General features: G+C 38.4%; 1 protein-coding gene across 28 annotated transcripts in view; it reads right to left on the bottom strand.

Moving 5' to 3' along the window:
* The window catches only part of LOC100748792 (patronin), an 87,103-nt gene that overhangs the window by 45,057 nt on the left and 18,296 nt on the right, over positions 1 to 23,750 (bottom strand). The window contains exon 1 of one of the 28 annotated variants that reach the window (XM_024371586.2): positions 21,004 to 21,445. The exons of the other annotated variants lie outside the window; for them this stretch is intronic. Coding sequence (XP_024227354.1) covers positions 21,004 to 21,111 — 108 coding nt within the window. The 5' untranslated portion in view covers positions 21,112 to 21,445. Of the gene's footprint in view, positions 1 to 21,003; positions 21,446 to 23,750 lie in introns of those variants that run through there. 28 annotated transcript variants of the gene reach the window in all.

The raw sequence follows: 23,750 nt of genomic DNA, 5'->3' as shown, positions 1-23,750 counted from the left end.
AGCTTTCTTTAACACGCAAACGATTATAATTAAATTTATAATTAAAAGTTATAAATTCACAATTAGAAACGTAAAAACTAAAAACAGAATTAAAGTATCCAGCGCCGATAAAAATAAAAGTATGAACTGCTTTTTAGAAACGCGAGTTGCTCATCTACCGTACACGTGTCTGACTTATTAATTTTAAAAAGGTCCTTAAAATCAGCATCAGAACGAAACAGTGAAATTTTGTTCAAATGATCGTCTTATCAAGACTTTCTCTAAATTACAAGTATAGACGTTAATGTATGTAAACTTATACATACTTACAATTAATCAGAAACTAACATTATTTAGAGAGGATAATTAGTAACATAAATTTATCATTTCTCAACTTGCGAAACTCGTTCGAGTCCCGTTATTTTTCCTCTCTATAACGTACGTCCGTATACAAAGCAATACGATTCGAAAAGTCATACTTTCTACTGGTCAAATGTAGAGTAAAATAGTTGAACTGAATTCGTATTTCTTTTTTGTTACTTTATCGCACGTGTACGTACAACAATGGCAAACGTAATTACAATTCCACGGTAAAATAAATTCCGGATACGTAGTTTAAAAATACATTTCCGCGAATCAAAGTGAAAAATATTTGCAATGTCGGGATAACGAGTAAGTACCATTCCTGGATTCTTTCATTGCGACCTATTCGAAAGATAAACTATGTAATAAGGAAGAGAAACGGTTCGTGAAGCGCTTGTCACGCGACGTCTACCTTCACCGAACCACGAAACGCAGTTCGCTCCAGTTGTATCACTCATCCTATATCTTAAAGCGATAAATATTAACAATTTTATCTGTCATGTAACAAGCAGACACTTCAAACAATTTTTCCAGAGCTCGATCGTGTATCGAGACACTAGAAAACATCGCGTTTACAAAAAGTAAAACAATCGATAGATTTAAAAAGCAAGACATCGCTTGAGCCGAGTAACGACGAATAGCTTCAGATGTGAAGTATTATACGTGGAGTATACGGAAGTATACAGAAGAGCAGCATAGAAAGTAGTACGTTCGGTGAGTTTTATGTAAAAGAGAAAATTTCTTTGTTAAATATCGAGCAAAGAGACTTCAAATCCCTGCAAAGCTTGATAGCTGCCTAAAAAGAAGCATAAAACTACACTCAAGCGCGGAGAAAGTAGAACATGTTCTTTAAATTTTATGTAAAACAGCCATTAGCTACCTAGATAGCTTGTTTTTCAAATTAGGCGTAGTCGTGTTTTCCACGTCCATGAAAATGAAAAAAGTTTCGATTTCAAGAAATATAAGATCGTTTCGCTACTTAACATTCCACCTTTTTGCACCTGAGTGTGTTTAACCTTATTAACCAGCGTATTATTCCTTTTAGAATCGTTCCATAACTGAGTTTCGTTTCACAAAAAAGGAAAAAGAAGAAAAAATGAAATATCTCGTTTCACCTTGTCGATTATCAGTTTATTACAGTATCTAGTACTTTTGACACGAGTACTTTTATATTTTCGTCACATACAGTACGAAATACGAGCATCGTGGTAGTTTCAGATTCAACAACACTGCGATATTCAACGGTAAGAAAATAATTCATTTTCCCGAAAAAATAAAGACAGAAAAACTGGAATTAACTCGCTGGTCAAAAGGTTAACCCTTTGCGGTCATGTGCCAGATCAGATTCGACATTTCATTACGTCCGATTCTGTTCAGTTGCAAGAATGTTCTACAAAATATATTTTCCTATGTGCTTAACTATCTCATGCGCTGCACACGTACATACATGCGGATGATAACAAGACTTAACGAGGTGCTAAAACATCGTGTCAAAGATAGAGACACGCTTATGAACGTATACAATTTATGATAATTGCGTTAAATGAGCCGGTACGTTAACGTAAATTAAATATTAAATAACGACATCGTAGACAAAATAAAAATTTTACAAAGTCGCGCACAGGAACGTCTCTATTTAATGAAAACGAATGCACGCGAACACTGACAAAAATAACATATATCTAAATAAAACACAGTTAAATTATCACCTACGTTTGAAAGTATCTTATCCAGATACTATCTCAATTATCTTTCCAAAGACGAACCGGTTGGGATAAAATGTCGAATGCTGCTCGGACCGCAAAAGGTTGATCAGCCCATCTAGCAACAATTACCTTCCTTAAAACCGCATTTGCGCCAGAAAGTTGGTCCTCCGCCCGACTCTTCACCCATTCGAAAACGAGCAAATCGCAGAATCAGATGGAGCACGCGGTACGCGACTCGACGTGAAAACGCTCCAAGCCATTCCAGAACCTCCATCACCACGGTGTTGCCGGTACACGCGACGCGCGCGAGAAACGACCAAACGATTTCTACCAAAAATTGCAGCGATCGACGGATTATCGCTCGAGATCGCCGTGCCGATCGAATGGCGAGGAGCAAAGATAAGAGAAACAAAAAGTCTGAGCGTTAATCGGTTGCGTAACCGATCGATTTCTGAAACTGTAACGTGATTTGCCGAACGGGCAACTTTCCCGGAGGGTTCAACGTCCTTACCAAAACGAGCCTGAGTATCCAAATCATCCAGACGGAACAAGCTTGTTGCGCGCAAAAGTCTCCGGTGCTCCGGACGCAGGCGGCTCGTTACTTTTCCGGAAACGCGTGCATCTTCGTCGAGTTACCGGACGCGGAGGCGTCGCGTTTCCCTTTATGCTACGCGTTTATCGATCGGTTACACGTAACGGCGGACGAGGACGCGGGGTAGGTCGAAGAAAACGACGAAAACGGATGAAAGGGAGGAACTGGAGGCACGCGAGAAGACAGACGGCCGAAGGAGAGACCGGAGAAAGACTGGTTGAGTTCCAACGAACGAGCCAACGAACGAGCCAACGAAAGAACTTCGCACTGTTTCGTATGTGGATCGCGATACACGCACCGATGACCACGTTAACTATTTAACGTGCGGTTGTTAAGCACATTACACAACGAAGACCGAGCAACGAATAGGTAGATCGGTGGCTGGATGAGCGCGAGCAACGTCGTTCCTATGGGTGAAGAACACCTTACAGTGTGTAAATACAGGGTGCGATTGTGCGGTGTAGCTATAGGTACGGCTAGGCGCGAGGTGATTGCTCGCGTGAACATAAAGGGAGAATCTATTCGATACGGAGCTTCTCTGTTCTCTCTGGCAATTCTTCGAGGAAATCGGTTTCAAGAAATCGCTAAGTACGCGTGAACTTGACTGAGAATTGGTCGTTGTGCAACGCGTCGCGCGAGATCAATCGAATATACGGAGTGTGCGATTTTTATTTATCGTTGCAAATACATATTTCGAAAATATACCGGGTATACCGGTCTGTTTTTATGGTACAAATAATGGGATCACGGAGGTGCCAATTCAATTTTCTTATTCTTGATCAGCGTCGTATTTTATTATAAAATCTTCGCCTCGTTCGTAACGTTAATGTCGAACCACCCTGTAGAAGAAAGTGCTGCAGGAAACTGGATACAAATGCGAATTAAGGATAGTCATAAGATAGCTTTCAACCTTCCATCTGTATGTCATTTAGAGTTTTCCTGGTAAAACAATTCAATTCGTTCGTGATTTATTAATCGTTTAACACAATCTTACGATTATGCGAACAATTTTCATATACACTTGAAAGATATTCTAGAGATCGCTTAATTACAAAGCTAATTCGACATGTCAAAGCACGGGTGTAAATAAAATAATCAAATTACCACCACTGTATCGTAAACGTTTTACAGAATCGCTAATCGGAGAATACAGTTTCAATCTGGCACAGCATGCTCTGTGTCGGGGTTAACGCGAAGCAGCAGTATAACACGTGCATGAAAATTGAATAGCATTGTTCGCAAAAGGCGCATCGACCGGCTGATCAAGGCTATTTTAACTTCCTAACGAGATTAGGGATACACACCTTCCCTGTGGAATTCTGATCAAACTACCGCTTCGGTTCAACAACCTCTATAACACGCTATAAATTTATTTGATAAATTAGCGATCAGCGTTCGGTGTCTGAGACTAGATTCGAACAAATTCGATTATTTGGATACGCGGAAGAAAATATTCATCGTTATACTTCATCGTTTCTGTAATAATTTTCGAGACACGAAAGATCGAAATACTCGGTGAAATCTGAAAATTAAGTTATAGGAAAAATATTCGAAGCAAAATGGTATTTCTCACTAACCAGGAAAGAACCACTAACATGTATTCTATTCAATTTCAAAAATATAACCGTATATATGTCTGTTAATGAATTGAAAAGAAGGATCCTATAATCGATAGCGTCGAGACTGAAAATTACGTGTCCCTGACGTAATAAAAAAAGCTATATAAAATCAGAAGCATATCCTTCGTTAACAATAAATGAGTTAATAACATTTGCTTAATCGTAGGTATAAAATCACGATATTTTGTATTAAGTAAAAGAAATCCTACTAGTTATTAATATCGAAACAATTGTCAGATAAGCTGATATGAAAATAATTTACTTCCTATTTGCAATAATAAAAAATATATTTGAATCGAAATGTGGTCTTTCGCTGACAATAAACGAGTCGATAACGTCTTCTTAACTTCAAATATTATATTTTTCTTCAGATAAGTTACATCGCTCGGTACGTTACGTACCATAAAAGAACATAAAAATCTTTGAATCATCGCAATCGGAATGATAATACCGTTATCCCGTGCGAGATAAATCGCGTGGCACATGAAACGATGACTGGCGAACAAGGCGTATAAGTGTTGAGAATCGTATACGCCAGGCGCATAACTTGCAACGTGAGCCATGTATCGGTTCTCCAGAAGAGAATCGCGTGTGCCGATGCGTTTCACGTCCGATTAACGCGCATAAGCTGCAAAACTCGGCATCTGGCCGTCGACTTTCTACTTTCCTCTCGTCGAATTACCGGGACACTGATGGGTGGCCCACCGGTTTGGTTCCCCGCGGCACCACTTCTCGTCGAACCGGTCACGACCAAACCAATAACCGAATTGCAACGAAAGTGCTTCCAGTGATTTTCGCGTAGGATCGAGGACGAACGAAAGGTAAATATCGCTTTTCATCGTGCTCGAAAATGAAACGTGAAAGCGACTTATTGGGACAAGATCTCGTCTTGCAATATTCGGTCTTCTGCCGGTGATTGATTTCTTTGCTATATTTTAATTTCATCTTTTTTCTTTTCTTTTTTTTTTTTAGGACCAGGGCTCTTTACACGTAAATCAATGCACAGTATGAAATAATATCGGTATTGAGATTAATTTTGAAAATAGCAGTAGCTGTAATGCTCTTATATAAAGTTTACACAAGGACACGTAAGTACTCGTATAATTTAGGGACATCTACGTAAGTTTAAACCGTATTCAATGAAACTTTCTTACATCGTAGCGAGAAATCGACGAATGTATTCGATTTATCTTCTTCGATGCCAGGGAAAGTTGTCTATTTTTCCTTTTGTCTTCTCCGAGAATTTTTACACATTCGTATTATTTTGATTTTAAATCTGTGTCGTATGGATCTTGTCAATCCTTTAAATACATTTTTAGTTTTAATTACGTTTGAGGAAATTATCGACGAATCTGTTTCATGATTATTTTACTATACGAACAGTTATAATTTTATCGTGCATCATTTTTCTACGAAATAAATATTTGTATTTGCGTGTAGGCGTTTCTCAAAAACAGGTCCATTTGTTCACATGCATTATATTGATAACGATATCGTATTTAGCTTCCCACTTGTTTTCTCATCTTTTTACTTTTGAAGGAAATTATTTATGAAAATGCACTGATATTTAAACGATTAATGAAACTACGTTTCATAATTTTACTTAGGTATATCAAAGTGAAATTGCTATTCTCCATAATTTTTGCGTCAATAAACGTTGGGGAAAATTAAATGCTTTAAGTTGCCTGTTAAAATTGAATCGAACATTCAATTTTCGGAACTAATTTCAAACAAAGCCTCGATTACCACAAATTTTATCTTAAATATAATTCGTATTCCAAATAGTATAATTATGATTTAATATAATACTATATCTTCAGTATTAATAAACATGTTTCCTACAATTTAGTACTGGTATACTTTGCTATAGCATTTAAGAGTACGTTCTAAAATTCAGCGGAAGTTTGCGAATTCATTAATTAAGGACTGTTCTTTTTCGTTGATTTTTAAGAATGACTTTTAAGATAACGAATTCCAAGAGAAGGCTAAAAATCGATGTAAAAGAAGCAAAAAAGAAAGGAGCGATCGCGAACAAATGGCCGGAAATTCTAACTGATCGTATCTATGATTCTTGTTCTCCTTCTTCGTTCGATGCAATGATCGTTTCGAGTCAGCACTGTCTGACCATGGCTAGCTCTTCGTTAATTACAACGGGTTAATGACCGACGATTTCATACTCCACGGTAAGGAAGTGTGTCTTCTGGATGTCTTAATACGTCAGTAACTTCTTGGATATTCGATGTTTCATTAAAAGCAGAGTGCGAAAGCTTTTACAAAAACTTGTGGAACAGGTGTAATAACACTTCGTTTGTGAAAATAATTGCGAGAATCCGATTAACAACTGTTCGAACAAATATAGCCTACCAATTACAACGTACTTAATTATTATTTCGTACCTATTTATTCGAATATGAAAATTTGCATAGAATTTATCCTCTTTCGTTCTATCGTTTTATTCGTTCATTTTCTTCAATAATAAGAATGTTCTTGGTTTTTTGGTTTCACGCAGGAATCGAGGACACTAGAATCCCCACCGTTTTGCAACTTCAGCTGCGACGCTGCACTGCAGCAAGTGTCTCGATCGCAGCGTCTGTAGTCCGCGTCCTTAACGTAACAAAGGAGAAAGTTAAAAAAAATGGCCATTTTTCAATCTTCTTGCGAACGAAAAATTCCGAGAAAACATTCAAGAGCGTCTCTCAAAGAACGAAACAGGTTGCTAGCGTATGCTGGCATAGCTACGATAACTTACGTTATCCGAAATGTGATGGTGAAGTTGAAAAAAATGACAGCAAAGGTGAAAAAGCGGCAGCGATCTCACTTATCTATGCGTTACACTTAATCTTCGTTTCCTTCGAATTCTGAATCAGCTACAGAATAATTTCCATCTATCTCGACATGATAATTTTTCAGAAATTCCACTGACAAATCAATGGATGTTGGAAATCCAGCAAATCCGAAGTACATTCAAATCGTTGCTACGTGAGAAGGATATTACGGTACATACTTCGTATTTGGCCGATTCCAAACTTCAATTGACTCACCAGCAGAATCTCTAAAGAATTATTTCCTAGATGGATCGATAGCAAAAAAAGATGAAGGTTAAAGCGTAACGCCTGGGTAAGTTCGATCGTTGTCACTTTTTCTCGTCTCTGCACCCGTTTCTTTCAACTTTCCCATCACGTTCCAGACTAAATGCTAATCACGTTGCAACTTGAGCGATGCTCTTAAACATCGTCACGAATTTTCAAGAAAACTCGAACTATCCTCGTTCGCAAGGAGATTTAAAATTGCCCACTTCTCAACACCCTCGTTTTCTCGTATCTTCAGAGGTTAAATACAAACGTCGTAGAAAGTCTCCGAATGATTTGCTTCGTGGTTCCTTCGAAAGAAACTCGCCGCCTGTCTCTGCGTTTCGTAAAGCGCTGCGACTCTGTCAGATCATTGAGATAGTAACACTGCGCGATTTGGCAGCTTCGCGCTTCCAACAACGCAATCACTCGCTTCTTGCGCGCGTTACATCATTAGAGATACACATAAACCTGCGGAATCGCACAGCATCGACCGAGAATGACGTAAAATCGCAACCAGTCGCGTCGCTCGTCCGCATCGCACCTTACATGGTCAAGATCTTAGGCCTATTGGAACACAGGAACGATTTTCTCTACTTTCTATAGTCGATATATATCCCCGTCGATGAGTCAATAACCTGAATTGCATCATTGCAAAATGCAACTGCACATGGCGCGTGTGCAACCGCACTTACGATCGACCACGAACACGGGCGCTGCTCTGACTTGCTTGGTGCACGTGCGCGCACGCGTGCACGCGACACGCATCGTAATATGCATATCGCGCGTTTATACGTATACGGATCGGTCACGCTGCCATGGGATAACTTCCTTTGTTGGTTAGACACGCGTTAAATTAAACAGCTACGTACTCCATTTAGAAGGTAAAACGAGGAACGATTAACGGGCAAGGAGAAACTGCGGACATCTGGCTTCCATAATTAATGAAAACGGTGAATCTGGCGTGAAGATGCGACACCAGATACCGAGGATGTCACTGAGGCGAGGCTATCTAGCGATTATCCGCTGTTGGACGACTATGGATCGAAAGCTGGAAGGGAAGCGAGCAATTCAGTAACTGGCGGAAACTCGATGATTACGAACGTGTATTTGTAATATCTAAAACAGGCTGCTCTGTCGATCGATCAGACCGCAAAGTGGATGCTCGCGTTTTCGCCTGACATCTCTGGTTCGAGATTTGTTTCGTCGTTGATAATAACCGGTAGATGTTTTTCGATGGAATTTTTTGCAGCTTTCGAGAACTTGGTTGAAGAACGTGCGGTGCTTATCAAAACGAGGAAAAATGTCATGAACATTAGTCTGGATGTTATTAGTCTGGAAATTATTACCCACTTAGGAATGCTATGTGACAAGTAGACTGCGGACTTCTACGCGTTCTTATATCTTTATGATCGTGACCACAGAAATGGAACTTAGATTGAAGATGGTTTCATCGATTAAATAACATAATACTACTCTGCATATTTTATATACTTTATGATAATCTTATTTGTATGATGAGTGTCTGTTATTGTCAAATAAATTGATACAGTATAAGATCCTCAACTACTGAATAAGTCGAATCTAATTGAAAACTTGTCGCTGTCAATATTGTATTATACCTTGACAATAATTCAGTAAATTATCGAAAGTGAAATCGTAGATAGTCGTCTTGGTTCACTGGCGCGACATGCTGGTTTGCACCTGTACTCGTTGCAGTACTCGTTTAGCTAAAAGGGAACATGATTTTGGCTCCGTTTTGTCTTGGTTCTGACGCGAATAGAAACCGAGAGTTCTCTCTCCCCTTGTGACCGCGTCAAGTGCTGTCTGGCAAGTCAGCTGGCACAACAGCGTACGCACAAAAACCAGTGCGTACGATGAGTCACCACGAACTTGCAGTAGCGGCGACAGGCCACGCTTTTCGACCGACGTGTTTCAAACAAGGCGAAAGCTCAGCGACGGAAATGTTTTAATTCGCGGAAGAAGCAGAACGAACGGAGGGAGAGAAAGTCGAATTTCTGCGTACCATCGTTTACTCTCGTTCAATGCAGCTTTGTGAAACGCTTTCGTTACCGTAAACAAGGTGAGATGGTAGGAACACAGCGAAACGAATATCCAGTTATTTTCAAATTGTATAGTTTGCTACTTTCCTCCGTTTCCTTCTCTATTCGGAAAGAAAAGTTCATTCACTTGCATTTTTCTTCTATTTATTATTTTTAAATCACTTTAATTACCTTTACCGCAAAGAAACAGCGTACAGTTACTTTAAGATATTGTTTTCTGATGGTATTTTCTTGATTATATTTTTTTACCTATTTTTCGAGTTGACCCAATTTTCAGACGAGTCTCTCATTTTCTGTTACTAATTCCAACATCAAACTAATTTCAATTTAATTTAATCAATCAGATCCAAATACAAAGTCTGTGATTCAACTAAATAAGAATTAGAAAAATCAAGGACTTTACGGAAAAATCGACAAAGGACGTAATATATATTTCAAACCAATATAAATATTTTAATTTTTACGTTACGCAATAAGATATTCTAAAAACCTGCAAATGTTTCACCAGTTTACATTATATATTCATATGTCTGGCTTAGAATTTTAGTTTCACTGCTATCTTAATTAACGTTGATACTTTTTAGGTCGTATCGCAACTTAGTATTTAACGTGATATTTAAAAAGGTGGATCAATGAACGATCTAGCATAAATTACGTTATACGCCTTTCTCTTCTGCGACGGGAGCACGAACAGCCGGGTCTTTCCACTTTGCTGGAATATACCTATGCTGCGGTTAAAGCGATAACGATAAGCTCATGCAAATACTGTCGCCCGCAAATTGTGTCTTATTTCATTTTTGATAATGCTTCCTAGAAAGATAAGATAGGATTACTCGTAAGGCTATCGTTCAGCTTACGCACACATACGAGTACTTACACTGGGACTTCTTCTAAGAAATAAAAACACCGTGTATAATGAAACAAATCGCGTTCCCAGTTCCTTACATAATCTAAAACGTGTCACTTATTTCTATTCGGTCAATACCACCTTATGACAAAATCCGCAATCACTTAGTTGCCAATCCAATATATAATTTGTCACGTGAAAACAATTATATTCCTAATTTTCATACGTATTCTATCCGTCACAAAGGATTTGAAACTTGGGTACGGATATGCATACGTATCTCAATGATCTACTACATCAAATTTCTTAATTTTTACGCTTATTAACTCCTCTCCCTTCCAGTTACTCTATGCGTCACTATGACGCGGTTGGGTGGAGACAAGTCGTTTTACGTTTGCAAAAAATTGGATACAGGTAGGTAGTTACGTAAAACTTGTAATTTAATCGATTACCGATAAAGGAGTACCTCATCTTCCATTTTATTATTTCTTACTATTATCTAATTTTATCTTCTATTATTTTATTACATCGTATAGTTATTTTCACACAATACGAACCATTGATATATCGTTATCGTCCTTTGTATCAAATGTCGATAGAAAATACGGAAAAGGAATGCGATGAATCGATAGAAATAAGGAATCTTCAAATAATGGATATTGAGAAATACCCGGAAGCATTGAAAACATGTGGCATGAAGTAATCTTGGTAGATTCGGATAAAACATTTTAGATTAGAAACAACTGGTCTTTTTCTAAACGAGACGTTATATAGAAGTAGTATCTGCGAATCGAATTGCACGAATTTATTTCCGCCTCGAGATGGCTAGACTCGAGTTATCTCCGATGATACACGACCCTATCACACAAACGTCATTCGTTAAATAAATCTTGCGGTAACTGGTTTGATGGGATGAGCAATAGGTTGGTTTGATATGGAAGTTGCGATATCTACTACTGATTTCGTTTGATTTATTTAAAGTTCAAATGTAAGTCATGAATATACCATATGGAAGAAAGCAAGAAAACTTGTTTAAGAAAAGAGTAAACTTGTTTTATTTCATTTTCGCTTATGTACATACCGTGGAACTGAAAGACACATATGTGTATACGTGAAAATAAAACACATATGTGTTAATATATTTGCAATGAAATAATTAATTTAAATAACGTATCAACTTGCTTCTATCACACACGGCTCATAATTATCTCATATTTTCTCGTAATTGCTGGAAAGCACGAACGTGACACCATGATTATTCAAAAGACGCTAATTACCCCGTTATTCGTCAAAATGCTAGCTTTTCGGTCAGCTTATTTTAGAAACATCATAAACGCGCGCTTTTTTCCAAACGCTTCGTACAATTTTTCATGCGAGCCAAATAATTAAGAGAGTAAAAACCCGACACGAACGATAGAACTTTATATCTGCAATTCGCGATTCGAGGTTTCTGTTTCCATCGTGCTAGAAACGAAACAATTTTACAGAGAGCAGTTCAGTTCGAGCTTTCACATAAAAATATAGAAATTCAAGATTATACGCATACGATGATTTAATAAAAATCGCAGGTACCTCTCAACGTGTGAATTCTAAAGACGATCCAGACAGAAACTTTACGTCTGAACAGTCTGATCAATCACAAATGCGATAAACGTCGATCCTCTCTCGGGCCTAACGAGCAAATTAATTTGCGCAATACCGGAAACACGATCACGTAATCGAAACACAAGTCGTTGCGAGCGTAGTGATCGACTGTATGTAAGATAGCCAAGCAGAGTTCGTTTTAATACGTGAAACTCGAAGGATAAGCATAGTACGGTGTTCGTACACCTACTACGTGCACCCACGCGATCATTTGCACAAAATACGGGTAACTTGGAAAGTTGAAGGTGATCTTCTATCGTGGTAGCACTTTCATGGGGGAACCGATCGAAATGTGATCGCCATTTTGTAACAATTTATGCGAATTATAGCGAAGGGAAGGGCACGCGACAGACCTTCGTCGCAGAGAAGATGAAACAGCAAAATAAAGTCACCACTGTGAGCAATCTGTATGTTTTCTGTACGTTTTTTTTTCAAGGAAAATAACAAATTACATGGGCGAGAGCGAAAGTTTACCTTGACATTTGTATTATCGTGGAAAAGCAGATAAGAGAGCAGGTTTTAGGTTTCCATTATATCGCTGTAAATATAATTGTCTAGGTGTAATTATACTTAAGTACTCAATTATATAGATAGCTCTAGAGTTAAATATCAAGCCTGTACGATATATTGTATGATTGTATAATTTCAGCTCTTCGTTTTTCAAACCTCGTACATTTTGTTGTTTCACGTTCTTTCTACGTTTTTCCGAAAAACAATGATCTATTTCCGAAGTATTCAGAAACGACGGCAAATAATCAATCTTCGACCAGCCTCTCGTTTTTCTTAAATCGAACATTCAAAAAGTTGTTTTGTATTGCTTTAGCTGTTCTAAACGTTGCTTTACTCTAGCGTGTGAAGCAATTTGAGAAACCCATAAGACAATGGACGTTTCTTTTCATTTTAACAACAATAACATAAAGAGTAGAAGGTTTTGTAAGGGCTTGCTTCTTTTGGAATACGTACCTACACCGCTAGAACAAGCCAGAACAATAATTTGAGGACCAGGACTCGAACAGAAGGGTGACTAAACCCTCTTGAGACTGCAAGTTGTTCCAGACTTGCCTGTTTGAGACAATTACTTGGACCCTGAGAACAAGCTAGAACAAAGATTCGAAGATCAGCAGACAAATATAAGAGTAACTCTACTCTCGCTTCGACGACTTTCAAGTTGATAAAAAGTCGTCAACGCAAGAGCAAAGTCGCCTCTGTATTCGTGTCCCGATCTTCAAACTGTTTTAGAAACGTAAACACTTGCTCCAAAAGAAAAACCTTTCGCCATCGTTGTTAAAATGAAGAGAAACGCCCATCGCTTTATCGACTCGGTTCTTTTTAAAAATTATCTCCTAAGCCAGATACGATATCGAAATAATACTATAGAACAATGTTTAGAACGACCAGAATCAATCCTGAACAACCTTTAAATATCCGATCTTCGAAAGGTACTTCTGGGAAGCTGGTCGAAAATTCACATCTTGTGATTTTTTCTGAAATCTTCTTGGATAAATCACTATTTCTTTGGAACAACGTCGAACAGCCTGGATTAAGAAGAAAAGATACGACATGTAAAATACCGGTGACTAATTTTAGTTTTAAATCCTTTTTTAAGAAATTAGACGTCTTTTACAAGAGCGTAGAATTCGTTGCTAAGTCCAATTCCATTGTCTTTTCTTGTTCCCTCAGCTACGCGAATACTCCTTTGCAACGTACGAAACAGAAGAGGAAAAAGAAGGTTTTAGAATGTAGTTGTACCAATTTGCTTTCACCAATCCTGCAAATGTTCGTCGCTTCTGTACGAGGCGATGACGGGGTGACGATTCGAAGAGAACTCGAGAAATTCGAGTAAATGTTGGCGAAACTGCTAGAAAGAGCACTGTGTCAGAAAAGAAGCACTCGAACGAACCGACGCACAACGATACGACTTTTCAGAATTTATTTCAAAGCACCCACTCTGATATCTCAGCTAGATCGTTAAAGAAGCCGCTTCAGGCATAGAATCATTATATAGTATGCACGCTGAAAGGCACGGAAGAGCCAATTCGAAATTCCTCCATCCTATGAATTTTGCCGCCTCGACCGTCTTTTACTACTCTTCTCGCTTCTCGTCCAACGTTTGCTCCATGATTCCTTAATTTTTTTTACAAATTGTACAATCCTAATTTCAATAAATTGCGCGAAAGTCGTCGGGAAGAACTGAAAGAACTGAACAAAAGATCGCCGTACACAGAAAGAAACTGGGTCACGCGAGTAAGAAACAAAGTACGATGCTGTAAATTCGATAACACTCGGGGAACGATAGAGTACAGAAGAAAACTCAAGGGAAAATACTGAGAGAAAAATTAGTCGGGGAGGATAACAATAGAATACAAGGATCCATAAAGTGAAAAATAGAGAGGTATCAGAGATATGGAAATGTTTGAAAGCGCCGAGTATTTCAAGATGAACACTCGTCAATCGACTAAACGGATAATATGAGAATTAAGCGTGGCAAGAAACTTAGCACAGACAACAGCGCCAGAAACCGGGATAAGAAACAAAACAGAAAAAAAGCCTGTCACGCCGGATGTGTAATAGGAACGACGTATTAAGCAAATGCTCCGTGTACGAGCGAATTAGGTCAACATACGAAAAAACAGCGAGTGGGCAGAAACAGCAAGAACAAATACAGAGAGATAAATATGAGAACTAACGAACTTTATGGAAGGAAGCAAGAAAATAAGGGCACTATGCCTGGAGGAGCAAGTCCACATGCGATAACGTCCCAAAGAAACCTCAAGAAAACCTCAAGGAAACCTCAATCCTCAAAGAAACCAAATACCAGTAATAATAGGTATAAAATAGTAAACATAAAGCGAGCTGTGATAAAGAGATATATTATAAGGTATTTTGTTGGCAACTAAATGATTGCGGATTTCGTCATTAGGCGATATTCACAAAATTCGCAATCACTTAATTGCCAACCCAATATTATAGTGTGATAGATAACGAATAGACCGCGGATTTTCGGGCAAACCCATACTGTTGAGAATATTGAATTTAGAATATTTCATTGAGGAAATAAAACCTTGGTAAGAAAAGTGTTTCGCTTATGAAGTATTATATAGAAAGCATTATACTTTGAGTACTTTACATATATTTCCGTATTATGTGCATTCTGTGCAATTTTGCGGTTTCACACTTCCTATAAACGCATAAAAATCCGCAGTCTAATAATGAGTCATAACAAAGCAAAGCTGGAATATATTATAATATAAGATAGTACGGTAAGACTTACAATTATTTGATAAGCTAAATAGATTATTAAGTGAAATAACTGCAACATAAAGGTAAAAGAAAGCCAAGCAACCGTGCGCTTACGTAAACAAAGATTGTAGCAGGCTACGAGCCTCGTTAGAATAAACAATATACAATACGATACGAATTTGAATAAATTCGAAAGCACTTGAAATTCCAAAGATATTCGTCGTAATAACTTTCCGCGTTCAGGCATAATTCTTTTCGTAAATTTTAATGTCTTAATTGTAATAAGTGCAAGTATCCAAAAAAAAAAAACTGGGAAAAAGCTATTAAATAATCCTTCAGACTGAAATGCAATCTTACTTTCTAGAAATTCTAATTTGAATAAATTTCGCGATATCTAAGATTCTAATAAGACTTTCTTTAAAAAAAAACCCCTAGCGAAACTCTGCAGTAAATTATCCGTAAGGAGACCAGATATGTTGTCACGGATGAATAAAAAGTGCTGGAAAGCGTTGATCAGCGTTACCAAACAAGGAAGCGGCTGGTTCTCACATTTCGATCCGCCTACAAGGATCACAAAGGTCTCACGGTGAGACTGAACAAGAATTCTCGAACGTTTAATTCTTTTAATTTCGCGAAACGATGATTTCTTCGTAAAAAGACGAAAAAAAAGTACCCAGCATCTATTTTCATTGCTTCTGTTTACAGGATTTTTTCACCGAGATAACGAAAATTACCGCGAACAAGCTTAGAAGCGGAAGCGCCTGCTGATCGATATATAGAACGAAGTTGTTTATTTTTAACAGCAGTTCGAGCAACGTGAAAACTTATCAAACACTGGGAAAGTTTAAAAATATATAGTATACCGCAAGTCAAACGAATTTAACAATTTTAATCAGTCTCTATCTTCTTATTGGGAAATATCTTCCTCGACATGTTCGAAGAACATAAAGAAACGCCCATATAACTCTAAATAGCGATACGTACGTATCTATCACTTAAAGAAAAGTAAGAAAATACACGTTATCAGAGTTTCCAGCAAGTAGACACGACGCCAGAGACGAAAAGAATTCTTTGCAAGCTTCTTCGTAAATCTCGTGATTCACGAATATTCAATTAGCATTTCACCGAGTGATAAACAATTCCAACCATTTCAAACGTCACATTCGTAGTAATAATAAAGTAATAATAAAGGGTTAACGTAAAGTTAAAAGAAAGATTATATGTAAAATAATACTTTAAGCAAATGTCTCTCATTTGAAACACTTAACGACTACGACCAGGATTTGCTATAATTATATCTACTTTTATTCTGAAACTTCTCGCAACTTTTAATTCTGTACAATTCTAAAACATATGCTATAATTCTTTATAAAAGACTACTCTTTTGAGATATTGGAATAAGTGGTACACGGTTTAGTCGCTGCAGCTCGAAAGCTTACCAAAAAGGCATCGCTGTCTTCCACATTCCGTAGCCAGATCCTTTGAACAAAGTCTTTGTTCTTCGGTAACGCGACGTCGTCGCGTCGCTTGCCATTGGGAAAACTATCTCACGCACCCTCTAAACAGTCGTATCATCGCCAACACCTCATAGCACTCAGAGCACGGCGACTTCGAGTCGCCGGCTATCGACTTTCCAAACATTCACTCAAGCACCCTACCGGGGTTTTTATCGAGCCCTCGGCCCAGTTATAAATTACGGTAAAGTTAAATAGCAACGGCCGTACGTACAGGATGCGGCCAAATAACATGTACAGGCACGAGGTGATCCCTTATGAAAAAATAAGAACGAAATATGGAATACAATTTTTTCATTTGAGGTTTAGCTTTCGAGAAAATCGAGTTTGGAAATTTACCAAATATACTTGAACATGCCACATGTTATTCGGTGACACCCTGTATGTGTCAATCGAATTTTTCGTGCATGAGACTTATAATCCATCAACCGAATGAAGATTGAAGACAAACGATTCCTTATAAATTGATTGGGTTTTACAAAATTTCACTATATTAATGGTATTGTTTCAATCCTAATAGCTATCACTAATAAGTTAGTTACAATTTCTACGAAATTGTTATTAGAAGGTTCTATATTACTTTATTTCGATAAAAGGCAGCATCGAAGAAAAATATGCGTATTGATGGAGCAGTGAAACGCTGAACTGCGAAAGGTATAGTGTTGCTACTATTTTCAGGCGAGTAGTGTATTCGTGCGATATTACTTTTACCTCGGGCTACCTGGCCCATTTTCTAAAAACGAATTTATAGTATATCACACAGCGAATAAAACGAAGAACGGAAATGGAAACGGAATGCACAATATAAAACAAAACGCGTTGAAGTAGGAAAAGTTGGCGAATGTATATAATCTGGGCGCATGATCTTGATATTTCTAACAATGAAGAAAAGCGTAATAATGGTTACCACGTTTAATTACGGGAGGGTTAACTCGATAAAGAGAAAAAAGAAGAAGTAAAATAATAAGAGGTATTTTAAGAATTCATCCTATCATCATTTATCTCTGCATCCGTCGTTCAACGTTCTAATTAACCTTACAAGACGTTCATTTAAATTCTTCGCAGTTACTATGAATATCATGCTCCGTTATACAATCGTAAAAGTTTCCATGTTTTTCTCTCTCTCTCTCTAAAAAGCTTCTCGACGACAAATTCACTGTATCTACGTCGTTAACCACACCTCGTCGATCGATTTTAAATATATTTTTTTCTTCACGTATCATGAAGAAAAATTTCTAATTTTTAAAAACGGTGAAACTTCAACAAAGGAAATCGATTAATTTCTATTAGAGCTCGATCTTGCCGTTATTAATACGCGCTAGAATCGTTTCTCAATTAATACAATCGATAAAATCCATCGATCGTAAAATCGAAAGGGAGAAACGCAACTTTCGAAAGCCTTTTTTTCCATCTAACACCTGATCAAAAACTCATTAATACGAAATTATTGCGCCGATCGATCACCACCCACGTTCGTTAAACCGGTCATTGTTGAAGTAACGAGAGATTAGAGTGTCTAGTCTACACATTCATGAGCGACAACGCGGCCAGGGAGACGGCGGCGCGACGTTACGCCCAGAGAACTTTATTTATCAAACCATTGCGATTTCTTGTAACATCCTGACTGGTTTGCAAAAGTAGATACCCCGAACGTCATTCCGAACCTACGCGTTCACCATATCAATCCACGCAGAACCGAAAGGAAGTGCGAGATGCACGCAGACACGCGAAGCGTACGACTACACTAGCTCTTGTATGTTGAATACGTGATCACCCTGTTAATTAGTTGTGCAACGAGTCGACAACACCCAGAACATTGAAAATCTTTCGAAGCGTATAGAAAATTACACCGTGGCGATCTATGGGAACGCTTTAAAAGCGCCAGCTTACATGCGGTTCGTTTTCTCGAGAATACAGAATGGACAAGCAACGCAAAGTGCCATTTTACGTTTACACGCGACGAAGACAAAACTCGTGTCAGATTTCCTCGATTTATCGGATGACACAATCTGGTAATCAGAGGCGAAGCGAAATACGACGAAATCGGTAAGGAAATAAAACTTGACTGGTTTTACAAGAATAATTACAAGCATAAAATTTGTTCACTTGTTTCTCGCCATTGTTAAACGAGCAGATTCGTTCTTGTGCTTCTGTCAGCGAAATACTCATTTTATTGGACTTTGGCAATGGTAGCATTCTTAAACGTTGCTTCGCCGCATATCGAATCTTCAGTCTTCTCGACTGAATGTGGATAATAACTTGCACACCTCTATCAGAATTCCAGTAAATTGTCCTTTCTTTTTCCCTATATAAAATATCTCCCTTGCTGAGAAACCGGCGAGGATCCTTTGTTACCTTCGAGTAAAACCAACCTTAAAGAAGCAAAAAGTCTCGTTTGCCCTAACGCTGGTAGCAGAACATAAATCGACAATGCCGCATCGCTAAAAATGACACCATTCACGATCATTACTGTTCAGACACCGTGACCATTTCACGGTTTGAGAGCGAAATCTTGTCCTTGACACTATTGTCCTTCGTCACTGCGGTCATACGACGAGCAGTTCTAGTAAACAAGTGAGAATAACGAAATTACGTACATTGCATCCAAAATATGTTCCTTAGCTCGAAACACGTCACGTACTAGTATTAACACGCGGTTGCAATCTCGCTCATAAATCTAATTATGGTAGCTTGTGACCTCGAACAGTACATTGAACTAGAAACTCTTGCTACGAAGAGTTATTAAGATTATTGGAGTGTAATTTATCTTAATTTTATCGAAGCACACTTTATATTATTTATTAGAGCAATTTTACACTGTAATATTCATTAGTTAACAGATAAGAACAAATTGCTGTGTGTAAAATGTGACACGTAAGAGTAGAGTATCGACTATCTCTAGAGTATTGAAGAAACTGAAATAATAAAATTCGGTATCGGAGATGGAATGTCCGTGTAACAAAAATTCATACGTTCGTATCATTATCATTTGCAAATGTCTAAAAATGAAAAATGCTATTCAACAGTGATAATGTTATACAAAGATAACATTGCTACTATCGAAGAAATTGAAATAATAAAATTCGATATCGGAGGTGGAATATCCGTGTAACAAAAATTAATACGTTCGTATCATTGTAATTTCAAATGTCCAAAAATGACAAATAGTATTCAACATCGCTGCAACAAACAAATTGAATAATGGATGTAGATTAACGTGTTTGCAATTCATGAATCACGTAGTAGCGAAGAAAATTAACAAAACTTTTCGAGTGAATCTTTCACAACTTCGTCAATACGTTATTTTAACGTTCAATTTTATACCGAACGAAAAACACAATTGCAAAAGCATATATTTTTACGATCTCGAATTTAAAAGCACTTATTTTTACGATCTCGATCTACGAGCCGACTTTTTCCACGCGTAAACTACTGCGTTTCCCGGCGCGACGACTGCCAATGAATCACGGAAACATCGTAATAGTTGCAGATTTCTTTCATCGATCAACGATAAACGTCGACCGTGTAACGGATATACATTTAACCGATAACCTGTGCAACCGAAGTTGCTTCAGCGAACAACTACCAGATACAACCGATATCGCGAAATTTCCTTCGAAACTATCTCGTATCGCAATCGTTATTAATTTTCTACGCGGCCTAGTTTTCTCTTAAATCGAGCAAGTAACACTAGACAACGTGCATAAATAAACGCGTTAAATATACGCCGTTAGTTTAGTCAACAATCTTGCAAATTAATGGCAAAGATTTCGAACCGTGTTCGTTATATGAAACCTGATTTCGATATCCTGCTCGCGTTTAATTTATTTCTATACACCAGTTATATCGTACAGATAAAATCGTTGACGAAAGATACCGCTTTACAGGAAACGTATACGGTGGTCTGAAAGAAAGGCTGAATAATTCCATGTAAAATCAAAATCATCGTAGATAAAAGGTTTGCTAGAAACGTACGTCCTACTTTTGATACTTTTTAAACGCGAGTTTAATTTGCAGCGATTCTCCTGTCCAACTGTGAAGCGGTAATCCTCGAGCGATCAATTTCAGGCAAACTTTTATAATTTGCTTAATATCATGCTCCACCTAAAGGCTTCGTCTCATCTCCAACTCAACGTCATAAAACCTACGTAGCTACGTACTTTATACTTTCACGTTGCAGTCACGGTCAAAAATTTCAAAAATTTCGCGTTCGGACGTTGCAAAGCGAAGTTAGAAGATAAGTTTTCCGCAAGATCGTTCGATAAGAAACACTATCGGGGAAGGGAAGGGAAGATTAATAACCGCTGTAATCCGGTAGTCTACATTGTGTCTAGCGTGATACTATAGATAGAGAATCTCGTAACTTACGTAAATGGTGGTTACGGTCGCGTTTCTAACCATATCTCTGACGTCGTCTATTTCCCGTCTAGATGTTCCAGGCGTCGTGGTGGGCGCCAGCATCACTTCGCTAGCCATCCTAGAAACTGTTGTTTGTTTCGAGAACGTCACCGGCAATGCCACTGTGCACAGTACGACATCGACACTTTCCAAAAACTCATCGAACCACGGCGATGATTTACGAACGTTGCTTACGAAATCACTAAATTCCGACACTTTCAACCTCGAATTATTTAAAAACCCGCCGTTCCATAGTGAACCGCGATTTTTCCTTCTTTCACGTAGAAAATCATCAATTGCACGTAAACTATTAATTACACGTACAAAACGATATTACCAGTTTCTTGTCTCTTCGTGAAATATCTCCAAAAATATAATTTCTATTTAATAAATTTTCCATCGTGCATACATTTTTAATCAATTTTACACGTAGCAACTCCTTTTATCTTCATATCGAACTCGAGCAACGAAAATTAGAAAACCATCAAAATTCCTAAGTACTTTTTCGTATTCTGACTATTTCTGAATTTACATCGTAACAAGGAAGTTCGTGTGGAAGGTCATCGGGGATCGAACACGATAGCGTAGAAGAGATTTATATAAAATATTGGTCTGTAGAGATTCGTACTCGTAATTTCCGTCGTAACAAAGTCGAATGCATTCCTGCGATATAATATCGGAGTGAATCAAATTTCACGTGGCAAGGAGCCAGAGACTGATCTTAACGCAGTCGTCGCTGCAAAACTGATTCAACCGTGGCGTCGCATAAAAGAACGATACCCGTTTGGTACATTGTCATTCCTTCCCGCGTATATCTAGCACCGCTGCTATCCATGATTTACATTACAAAATACGGCGGAGAAACGGGCACGAGGGAAGCAAACACAGACAAAAATATAAAGATACTATCGATCCTGAAGCTTCTCTGAACGTGTCCTTTTTCCACTATATCGACCATACAGAAATCTGCTTGGTCAATTGCGCGAGATTGCGCGATCTTCGAATAGTCACGAGAATTGAATAAAAACCGAAACCGAACACTGGCACAGTTATAATAGAATCACTTTCGATCCATCAGCTTCTTTGAATATCCTCGGTTCGATTACGCAAGATTCTCCTTTATCGACCGCACATTTTAGTAATCTTCGATGACGTAAAAAATGATGTAAAAAAAAAGCGAACTTGGAACTTTTAACGAAGCCACGTTAAACTCTACTCGACGTAAACGTCAATCGCTATTAAAATCAGGCTTCCATTATAATTTTCCAACAAGCCGATAATTTCAAGCGTTGTACACACGATCCTGATGAACTGTGTCTATTTTCCCTGGGAAATCGTTAAATGTCCGTGGGGAAATCGACGGGCCGTTAATCAGCGTGGCGCGCCGAGCTGCTAGAGAACGGAACTGACCGCGAATACCAGAAGTGTTCCGAGTTTGGAGCGAGACTAGAGGCGAAACGTGGCTTCATTCTCTTTCTCGGTGTGTGCCAGGCAAGAGAGGAGCGAAAGAGAGCTCGTGTATGTGTGTGTGTGTGTGTGTGCGCGCGCGTGTGTGGAGAGGACTCTATGGTGGTGGCTGCGTGAGTCAGCTGGCGTGCTCCTCTAGGCCTCGTGCACTCGCACGAATATCGTTAGGTCTGTGACGCTGGAAACCGGAGGGGGAAGGCGAATCATTGTGATTCACATATGTAGTAAGTCGATTGGCGGTAGGTTGCAGAAGAAGGCGTCTTTTCACAAGGGACGTGACTGGACGAGATGCTCTTCCTTTCGTACCAGTACCGCAGCAGAGTATAGCGAAGGACGCCAGGAAACGAGAAAATCGTTCTTAATCGAGAGACCGTAAATTACGGCCCGTAATGAACCGCGAGGGCAGCGGTTCGAGGAAAACTGCTGCGAACGAGTCTACCCTGAACAGACGATGAGAAATTTCTTCGCTCGATCGTATCGGGTAGAGTCGAAAGTGCGTAGATGTTAATTTTCCGTTTGCTTTTGTCGATGTCGAATCGTGAGAGAAAGCGGTACGATAAGATTTATTCTCAGTGGAATTTGTTTGACAGGTTGTTGCAGGGAAATTTAGGACGTAGGCGTTGTCCGGACTGCAGATTTTTCGTGCGTTTTTAAATGTGACGAGATACGCGACGTATGAAGATACGGAATTATACAGAAAGGAAATCATTTTTATGCATTTTCGGTGATTTACTTCGTCATGAAATAAAAGATAATACGCCGCATAATAATTTTGTTCGTCTGTTGTATAATATTAACGTCATACATTTATAATATGCAAAAGTACATCGCATGTAAGCGCGCGCGCGTTATATGTACATGAAGCTTGTAACACACATATGTAGAAGTACGTGATCTCGCTAAAAACCAAAATGGATAGACTTTAAAATTTCTGTAACTAACGTAAAGAAAGGAATTTCATTCCATCATCGGAACAGAATTTTTCCTTGAAGGGGAAACGAGCATCCTCTCTTTAATAGCATAGCATGATATAAACGAGTATGAACACCGTATAGCTTTCAGTTAATAGAAATACATTTGTTATTCCCCCCCTTTGCAAATCCATCGTTCCTTAAATAGTCGATAGAAATATACTTCCCAGCGGGAATCAAAGTTAGCAGAAAATAAGTGTTGCTTGCTGCGATTAGTTATACCTGTAGCTACCTGAGTAACTCTGTATGCACTGCAATTAGTTATTCTGTTACCGAGAA

This window comes from Bombus impatiens, unplaced genomic scaffold (assembly GCF_000188095.3).
Source record: "Bombus impatiens unplaced genomic scaffold, BIMP_2.2 scf_1445, whole genome shotgun sequence".
In the NCBI taxonomy this organism is placed as follows: Eukaryota; Metazoa; Arthropoda; class Insecta; order Hymenoptera; family Apidae; genus Bombus; species Bombus impatiens.
The sequence above is the reverse complement of the archived record's forward strand: the minus strand, read 5'-3'. Positions and strand labels throughout refer to the sequence as shown.